Here is a 10,176-nt window from a genome sequence, read left to right on the forward strand (position 1 = left end):
TTGGTGGGCAAGATGCTGCCAGACAATATCTCTTTAAGGCCACAGTTCACTCTCATTATTCTGGTTTAACCCTTTTTTCATGCCTACTTTCTAGAGAACTACGTTTCATCAACATGACATGTCTCCTACACTGACAGTTCTCACAGCAGGAGTCACACATTTCTTGTTGGCATTTAATTCAGCTTCTTCCATCATCTTTAAGGTGGTGCACTAGAAACCACCGCATTCTTTTGGGTTACTGACTGCTATAAAGTGACTGCTGCTGTCTTAGAGTAAAACAATCCAGTCCTAAGTGCATATGGTTAGAACAGATCAATTTGTACAGAGGGTTCTGCTCATTCCTTCCCAAGAATAGCTTCTTCTTTAGATAGTTAATCAGTGTCTTTCAATGCTATACTACATGGGAGCTGCAAACAGTGTGAGAATGTGTGCCCAGGAGACAGGAACCTGGACTTGGAGTCTGGCTCTAGCACTAGCTGTGTGCTTTGAGTACATTGCTTCACCTCTCTGAGCTTCAGTTTCCTTTCTTACAGGATCATTGTGAGAACTAAAGGAAGTGAATTCATACCAAGCAGTTGGGAAGGTGCCTGGTGCCAAGTGGGAAGTCACCAACCACAATAGCTAATAAGTGGTAAGTATTGCATTTTGGTTTTCTTGACTTAAATTTGATAGCATTTATTTATTTCTTATTAGGAAAAATAAGGAGTTCATTTATTTTTATACTTTCAATTATACCTTTCCCCTTCTTCTCCTTATATCATTATTCCACTAATTGTATATCCTCTGTTACAAAGCTTTGTACTTGGAAGCACTTTATTTACATCTTCGTTTCTGATGCTCTCGACTGGACCTACTATTTCTAAATTCCCAGCTTTGTAAACTGAGATATTAATCCTCCTCCTCCCTTCAGTACTTTGGCTCCAAGTTCTAGAAGTGTATTTTGATTTTTATATTAACAAGTACATTACTTCACATATTATATACTCTTTCATTTTAAAAGATAAAGTTATTTATTAAGATAAAGCTTATTTTATAATGACTATAAATGAAATAAAACTAAGATTTTTGAATCACTAATAAACCTGTGAGTTAATACACCTGTGAGTTATAATACACCTGTGAGTTATATCATATTATATATATTAATATTACTTCAGTTTTACACCTGTCTCCAAAGGACTTGGATATAGATATATTTACTTAAGATTTTTTTTAAATCAAACAAAAGAGTTTACATTTTTTTGTGATATTTTAATACAGTTTTTAAGAGCTAACTTGTACCATATAGCTGTACATGCTTCTCAGTTCAGTTCAGTTGCTCAGTCGTGTCCGACTCTTTGCGACCCCATGAATTGCAGCACGCCAGGACTCCCTGTCCATCACCAGCTCCCAGAGCCTACCCAAACTCATGTCCTTTGAGTCAGTGATGCCATCCAACCATCTCATCCTCTGTCGTCCCCTTCTCCTCCTGAGCTTTAGTTTTTCCTGATGTTTCTAATTGGCTTCATTTTCACCCCTTTCACTGTTTATCTTCAGCATTTCCTCCATTTCTTTCCAAAGGTGCCTCATGTGATACCGTGTCCCCTGTCCCCACAGACTCTGGACTTCTTATCCCATTCTGGACTGGTTTCTCTCTAGGTTTGCTGCGCACCCAGCTGGAATCCTTGGATTCCCTTCCCACGGGGTTGATGTTCCTGACTCCTGGATCCCACATCTATCTCTCTTGTGGGTATCCTTTACCTTCCTCCATAATTAAACAAACATGTCATCATTTTTTTTTTCCTGCATCTCATTTTCAAGTAACTTTCTAAAAGTCTGGTGAAGGGTGAAGGCTGCTGTGAATATGGGATGGGACATGGGGGTGGTGGGCTTGTCCCCTGCTCTCCCCTCGGCCTCCCTCTCATCTTGCTCCCTCTGGGGCTCTGCCCAGCAGACCGTTCTTCTCTCCTGTCAACACGATCCCTGTTTCTCTCCCTCTACTGCACTCCTCTTTACTCAGCTATCACTTCTCCATCCAGTGAGTCTTCAGACATTTGTTGAAGATTCTGGTCTCCTGTTGCTCCCATGCTTGTTTTTATTAGCAGCAGAGGGAGGAGAGGAAGGCTATGGGTTCTTCAGCTCATGAGTGGGGTGGAACCAGTGTACCAAGGGCAAGCCTTCTGAACTTAGGTAAGTCAGCTAACATCTATATGTCAGCTTCCTTATTTGTAAATGAGGATACAATGGTACACATCTCAAAAGCTAATGGAAGGACATATGAGGTACCATTGGTAAAGTTTCAGAGCCGATACCAATGCAGAGCAATGATCACAAACACCAGTTGCTCTTATCAGTGAAAGTTGCTCCGTCATGTCCGACTTTTGGTGATCCCTTGAATTACACAGCCCATGGAATTCTCCAGGCCAGAATACTGGAGTGGGTAGCCGTTCCCTTCTCCAGGGGATCTTCCCAACCCAGAGATAGAACCCACGTCTCCTGAATGGCAGGTGGATTCTTTACCAACTGAGCCACAAGGGAAGCCCAAGTGAAGCTGTTTCCACTCGATTCTGAACTGGGGACCTTTTGCGTGTTAGGTGAACATGATAACCACTACACTACAGAAACCAGGCACTCTTATCAGTAGATGGTATTATACCTATATATACCTTTACCATCATTTCAGTCAAGTCTCAGGAGGAGTAGTTGATAGAAGCTCTTTTGCTTTCTTAAAAATAGTAGCTAAACATCAACACTTGCTTTCCTTCTTCATCTCCCATGGCAAGGTTATCACATTCAGAACCAAAATAAATGATTTAATTATAAAGATCTGATTTTTTTAAAAGAAAGACCACTGAGAATGGGTATATCTGAAAGGATGGACACCCTCATATATTATAAGTGTGAACATAAATTGCTACAGTTTCTTTGCATGGCATGGTGGCTCTAGGTATGGAAATTTTTTAGGTGTTGATGCCATCTGATCTTAATTCTACTTCTAGATATAGCTTAAGGATACAGTCTCAGATGTAGGTGAAGCTTTACACAAGGAGAGTATTCTTTGCACTATTATTTACATAAAGGATTAGAAACTACATCAAGTCCAATATTCAGGAGGGGAAAGCAAGGAGGACAGAACAGCTGCAGGGGTCTCAGCCACTCAGAGCAGGGATACAGGAATTGGGGCAGGGCTGGTGGGACTCCAGGCCCTTGTGGGGAAAAAGGCTCTTGCAGAAGCAAGGAAGACCTGGGCTATGGGAGCCGTATCACCAGGAACTTTATCAAGGCGAGACTTGATAGGGAGCAAGACATCATTTTGGAAGGAAGAGTCATTTACCCATGAACATATATCCACAAATAAATCTTTTTGTATATATAGGGAGTAGAGCATAGTCATCACACACATGTGATTTGCACCAGAAAGACTCAGGGTCTAGTCCAGACCCTGGCACCAGCGTGACAATTTGGACTCAGCTAAGTTTGAGTGAGTTTCAGGAGCCTGCATGTTAAGGACACTGGATCAATGATATCATTAATATTAGTTATTATCAATTCAAAAACACAGGTGTCCCAACCTCACCTCATTTCCAGAGTATTCACCTCCTATCTGTTCTTCTAGTCTCTGGCTTTATTGTTCCTATAACTTCGCAGATGGCCGTCTCCTGTCTGATTACCTTCTCCTTGTGCCCCAACAGGAGAGCAGGACTCTGACTTGGCTTGGAAGGAGCTGTAGGAGGTGAATGACTTTTATTCACTAACAACCAGCAGAGCCCAGGAGACAGAGAACCGCACTGGGCTAAGTTCCTGGAGGCACTGGTGGCCGTCCCGGGGGAACCCACCGGAGAACTTGTCCCTCGCTGCTCCCTGCAGCCTCTGCCCCTCACAGTGGAGCTCACAGTCTTTTTCTCTCCCCAAGGGTGAGGTCACACCTCCTTCCAGCCTGACGCAGACTAGAAGCTGAAGGGAGATCTCTGAGAGCCCCTGCTGCCACCATGAGCTCAGAAAACTTGGGACACTGCTCAGGTAGTCAGCTCTTTCTTCTCTGGAAGGTTCCTACTTGTGACCCAGAATTGAAGGTGGTATTTCCAGGCTGAGTTAAACTACAGAGGAATCAAGAACCATGAAGAGGATGGATAGGCATCCTTGAGTTTCCAAGAGACCAGGAGATTCCCCTCACCCTGGGGTCTGCCCACAACCTCCTTCCCAGCCCTCTCCTAGGGAGCCATGACCAAGGTGCTGACTTCCTGCCTCTCCCCCCACCAAGCAAGTGACTCACGACAGAGGCCAGGGAGAGCACACGCGGAGCATGGACCGCAGATGGCAGTCCCCAAGGCCAGGCAGGCCTGGGAGAGGAGGTCCTCCAGCATCATTGGACTTCTCCTGCTCTCTCCCTTGGCCCAAACCTCCTCCCGCTCCCAGACCTTAGGGCATCACCACAGAAGCTGTTTCCTCCAGCTCTTCCCAGCCACCAGCCCAGCCTCTCTGCAAGGGTCAGTGGACCCTGCTCTGAACCCCTGTCTGGCCTTGGCCACCTCACACCTGGAGGGGAGGGGTGATGAGGATCACATCTGGCTCCACCCCTCCTCCACCTGGTGGATCCCCTCCCCTGCCCATCCTAGAGTCTGTGGTCAGAAGCAGGAATCCTCTCACATGGTAGTTTTGCTCAATGGCATGTGGTCCTAAAGTCTTTTTTAAAATTAGGTAACATGAGTTTGTAATGTTTTCTAAGTTTCGTGTGTACAACACTATATTTCTACTTCTATATATGCTACTGCATGCTCACCACCAAAAATGAGTCGCAAAGAATCCCCACTGTGTGCTATAGAGTAGAATGAACAAATCACAGGAATTTTAAATGTAAGGAGACTTCAAAGTCATGTCCAAGAACTGTCTAACTGTTGACCTTGGATTCAACCTCAGAGCTTTCAGCTCTGTGGCCTTGGGCTGTCCATTGTCCTGTCTGAGTTTCACTTGCCTCTTCTGTGAGATAAGGATAATGCCTCTTTGTGTGGATTTACCAAGAAAAACATTTGATATCAAGTCCCAGCCCACACACATATATATAGCCTGGCCACCAGTATCTTACCTACAATTCCATAACCTCCAGATCTCTGAAATCACTCAGGGATTTTGATAACTCATTGAGGAGTAGTCTTACCCTGTAGTGATTTGAGGTTATTTGTAGTCATTACATTCTTTATCCCATTTAACGTGAGTATTTGTTTCACTGCCCAAACATGAAAGCATTCATTTATAGGGCACTGCCCGTCTATTCTGGAAGGGGTAACTAACAAATCACACTTGCTGTTTCTTCTCTTTGTGTGTGTGTGTGTTCAGTTGCTCAGTCATGTCCAACTCTTTGCAACCGCATGGACTGCAGCCTGCCAGCCTCCTCTATCCATGGGATTCTCCAAACAGGAATATTGGAGTGGCTTGCCATGCCCTCCTTCAGGGATCTTCCTGACTCAGGGATCAAACCTGCCTCTCTTACAAATGGGGGCAGGTTCTTTACCACTAGAACTCCCAGGGAATCCCACCTATGACCTCAATTTACCTCGGAATCCCACGTAGGATCTCATTTCACCTAATCTACTTACAAGCCCTATCTTCAGAAAGGTCACCAGGGGTTAACTCTTCAACACAAATTGGGGGGGGAAGGGGACAGTCCATCCATAACCCTAGGTGACCTCACCAAGAGCACCCCAGGTGACTGCTGCTCAGAAAGATGACTTTTAACTATTTTATACTCAATAACATCTATGTCCCACCACTAATTCTTCTAATCTTATTCCCTTTTGTTTCATCTAGATATTGAGATCTTTTTTGAGGAGGTCGTTGAATGTCTCTGGGACATACTGAGCAGAGAGGAACTGCTACTCCTGCTGAATGAATTCCTGGAGAGAATTAAGGCTGAGGCCAGTTTGTCCAGGTAACCGGCACAGGTGCACCAGGAGGGTCACCCACGTCCCCCAGCACCAGGCCAGCTTCCTCCTGGAGTAACGCCTCCTCCAGGCAGGACCCTACTGTTGGGGCCAGGGATGTTCCTTCCCAAGATCCCATCAGGAATGTTTCCTCCATGTCATTTGCTGACAGTGAATGATCGTGGGTTGAGACGAGACGAAACCTGCAAGGAAGGCGCAGGTTATGTGACCTTGGACAAGTTACTGAACTACTCTCTGCTTTAGTTTCTCCATATTTTCATTTTTACTGTGAGGACACTGAGGTCATGCATGTAAAGTGCATCCCATAATGACTGACACAGAGTAAGTACTCAGTCAATAGTAACATTTTAAAAGCTTGTTGGGAAGAGACAGGGGTCAAGGGCTTCTTTCTGGTGAGGAGAACCAAGCAGAATTTCCTCTGGGACAAGTTGGAAAATCCTGACACCACCATTTGTGTCCTGGGTTTCTGCCTACAGTCTTCCTATTCCTGATGTTAGGAACTGTACGAACCCTGCAGGATCCTGCTGGCCCATAAGGGAGAGAGGCTAGAGAGGAACTGGAGGAGCTGATGGGATCCTGGATCTAGCTGTGCCGAACTCCTGGGACCGTGGGCTTAAGACTTTGAATCTCAGATCTGTCCTGTGTCCAATGGGAATAGCAATTCAGTCTGATGGATTATGGTGATGTCCTCAGAGTGAACTGCAGGGTCAGAGGTGGGGAACCAAGTATAATCATCTCGTCCAAAGGACCAGGGAGGCCTGCACCAGGGTCAGACCCAGGGGTCAGGGTGGAGCAGTGGGTCCAGGTTGGAGGACTAGCAGGCAGGCTTGGGCAGCAGGACCAGGGCTAGAGTGAAGAGACTGGGCCCTAAGGACACAGAACTGAAGGGACTGTGACCCTAGCAGAGGTCCCCTGAGTAGGAGAGGGGGACATTTCTTCCCTCCCTGGTGGGATCCCCTCATGCTGGACTAGAGGGCCCTGGGTGACTGTGTCTGCACACCCTGCCTGGGACCTGGCTTCTCACTCCATTGGGGACCCTCTTCTAATCTACATGGAGTTCCCCTGACAGTGGGATGGCCATGTGGCTTAGGGAGCCCTCCAGGGTCACAATGAGTGGATGTGATTGTGTGACATTTGAGGGATTCTGAGGAGCCTCACACATCCCCACCCAAGAGGAAAATGCTTCCTCCACCAACTGTGTAAGTGCCGGTCTCCTCAGGCTCAGCTGTTCAGATGACTGTTTCCTCAAGTCCCTTGAATCTTTAGAGGTTCCACAGGTTGCACACGGCCTTCGGGTGCAGGCAGTGAAGCTGTCTCCAGGTAAATTGTGAATTAGGTTGGTGACCCCTGAGCGATTGAGGGTGCTGGGTGACGGGTCAGGAGTCAGTGAGGTGAGCTGGAGAGTCCAAGGGAAACAGGGCTCATAGCTCATCTCCCTCTTCCCTGTCAACTGGGGCAGTGGGTGGACCCAGTGACCTTCTGCTGAGAAGGTCAAGGGCTCAATGCTTAGAAGACAGCAGATGGCAGACCAAATGATTATAAGGTGCCTTCTAGCTCTGACTTTTTGGGTTTAAATTATTCTAGGTCATAGAGACAGCCAATCTGCAAAGTGCAAAGGCACAGTGCCCAGGACTGCCCTTACTTTGACTTCAATGGCAAATTTAGGGGATCCCCAAAACGACTCTCAGGTTATCAAGAATTCCCTATAGAATGCATAGGACTCACTGAAAGCTTCATGGTCCCAGCTACAGTTTACTACAGGGAAGGATAAAAGTTCCCACCAGCCACAGGGCGGAGTCTGGGCAGGTTTCACAGACGAAGCTTCCATTGTCCTCAGGACACATTACTGACATGGATTCGGTGTGTGATAAGATGCATGGAGTACTGCTCATCAGGGACACTCACCTTGCTTAAAAGCCAAATTACCCTGACCTGTCATCTCCAGCCCCTCCTGGAAGTCAGACTCGTGCCCCAGTGTCCAGCTCTGCCAGATGGCAGAACTGATACCATGAGACCCAGAGACCTTTGGTCACTCATCACCTTGTCAGACTGACCAGTGACCAAAGGCCCAGGCATGCAAGGATACTCCTATCAGCCAGAATTCTAGGGGCTTAGGGACCACTTCCCAGTAGCCAAGGGCAGGGAGACTTCTCACTATACACTGAAGCCCTTGAATGAAGGTTTTCTCCTCCAGTCCTACATGTCTTTGTTTATCTGTGGAGTTCCCACTCCAAAAACTCTTACAAAGTGGTGGTGTTGACCCACCTGTGAGACATCTTTACCACATACCTTTTCTTTGGCTGAGCCATATGGCCTGTGGGATCCTCATTCCCCAACCAGGGATTGAGTTAAGGCCAGCAGTGGGAGTGCAGAGTTGAAACCTCTGGACCACCTGGGAATTCTCTCAAATACCTCTCTTAAGTTGCCGGTATCCTAAGGTGACCTCGTTTACCTATTCCAAGTTTAGCTATTTCAAGATGGAGCATCTATAAAGTATGAAACGTGTTTAAGGTTGAAAGAGAAAAGTTTACATTTATAAAATTCTTTTCTAATGATTTATAGTAACATCTGTATTTATGCAGAATAGATATTATGGAGCCAATTTTACAGACAAGCAAACTGCCTTTCTAATCCCTTGACCTTCATCGTTACAGGGAAGACACGGATGAACTACACAATTATCTGAACGAATTGGAAAGAGTCTTAGTTGAGGAGGACCAAGAAAGACTCTCCAAAGAGCAGCTGGACAGGAGGAGGTTTCTGAATAAGTTTCCTCGGGTGAAACGGCAGCTGGAGGAGTTCATAGGCAAGTTCCATGAGCTCGCAGACAAGGTTGAGAAGGTCCATAAGGGATGTACCATCTCCAACGTGATGGCCCACAGCACTGGTGCTGTGTCCGGTATTCTGACCATCGTTGGCCTGGCCCTGGCACCCGTGACAATGGGGGCCAGTGTGGCGCTCTTGGCCACTGGGATAGGGCTGGGAGCAGCAGCCGGTGTGACCAGTGTGTCCACCAGTATCATCGAACGTGTGAAGAGGTCATCAGCAGAAACCGAAGCCAGTCGCATGATGTCTACTGTTGTCAAGAAATGGAAAGTTCTCCTAGAGGTGCTCAAGAGCAACCCCCACATTGTTGACACAAAAAAGGAAGAAGCTGTACAATGCATTGAAATGCACACCCATGCCATGGAGACAGGCAATGCCAACCCTGGCTCTGCAGCCAATGCAAGCATCTACATGAGCCCTGGGAGAATCTCATACCCAGCCATCCAGCATATAGAGACAGGTTTCAAAGCCACAGCTTTAACAATTACCAAAGGAGCCCGGATCGTGGGTTTGGCGGCTGCAGGGGTCTTCCTTCTGGTGGATGTGGGCTTCCTGGTGAAGGAGTCAATACACCTGCATGATGGTGCAAAGACAGAAGCAGCCGAAAGCCTGAGGCGACGGGCATGGGAGCTGGAGAGGAAGCTGGAGGAGCTCACCCAGATCTATGAGAGTCTGCAGGAGGACCTGATTTAACCACCCCCAGAGCAGTGCGGGGTCCAGGGACATGTGAGGGGCTAAAGTGCAGAGGTTCCTTGTTCTAGGGAAAGAGAGGGAGACCACATTAATGAAGCTGGGTGCTAGGAATTTGGCATTTCTGTGGTTGAGCACATCAGGGAAGGGAGGGATGTAGGTGATAGATGAGGAGAGAGAAGGAAAGGGCCTGGAGCCTGGATTAAGGGAGGAGGGGGGACCAGAGAATGAGAGGCGGGGAGAAACCACTGTTTTTCATACTAAGAACTTTTTATTTTGTATTGGAGTATAGCCGATTAACAATGTTGAGATGGTTTCAGGTGAACAGCAAAGGGACCCAGCCATTCATATACACGTATGCATTCTCCCCCCAAACTCCCCTCCCATCAGAAACCACTTACTTCGGACTAAAGATGACACTGGAGGCCGAATAAAGGGAGAGGCAGGCGAACTAGCAATGAGAGGCCAGGTGTACGAATGGGTTGAAAAGGGGAGAACATCAGTTAGGATTGTTGGGATCCAGAAGTAGCAGGGGCTCCTCTATCGCCCTCCACAGGCTGTGATGTCCCAGCAGGAAGAGTCTTCCCCTGGTGGTGGTCTCTAGACCTTTCCTCCGGCATCAACTCACCTTTGGCCCTAGCTGATGTGTCTTACTTAGGGAGTGACTTCTTTTGTTTGCTTGTTTTATTGAAGGAGAATTGATTTACAGTATTCTGTTAATTTCAGGTATACAGCAAAGTGA

The 10,176-nt window shown here is 46.9% G+C and overlaps 1 protein-coding gene across 3 annotated transcripts in view; it reads left to right on the forward strand.

Annotated features, from left to right (window-relative positions):
* The window catches only part of LOC113892659 (apolipoprotein L3-like), a 17,757-nt gene extending 7,581 nt beyond the window's left edge, over positions 1-10,176 (forward strand). For 2 of the 3 annotated variants that reach the window (XM_027541782.1, XM_027541783.1), the window contains exons 4-5: positions 5,785-5,905; positions 8,573-10,176. In XM_027541782.1, the coding sequence (XP_027397583.1) occupies positions 5,785-5,905; positions 8,573-9,437 (986 nt within the window). In that variant the 3' untranslated portion in view covers positions 9,438-10,176. Of the gene's footprint in view, positions 1-550; positions 632-3,892; positions 4,000-5,784; positions 5,906-8,572 lie in introns of those variants that run through there. The other variant, XM_027541784.1, reaches the window with a different exon arrangement.

The sequence above is a fragment of the Bos indicus x Bos taurus genome, chromosome 5 (assembly GCF_003369695.1).
Source record: "Bos indicus x Bos taurus breed Angus x Brahman F1 hybrid chromosome 5, Bos_hybrid_MaternalHap_v2.0, whole genome shotgun sequence".
Taxonomy (NCBI): domain Eukaryota; kingdom Metazoa; phylum Chordata; class Mammalia; order Artiodactyla; family Bovidae; genus Bos; species Bos indicus x Bos taurus.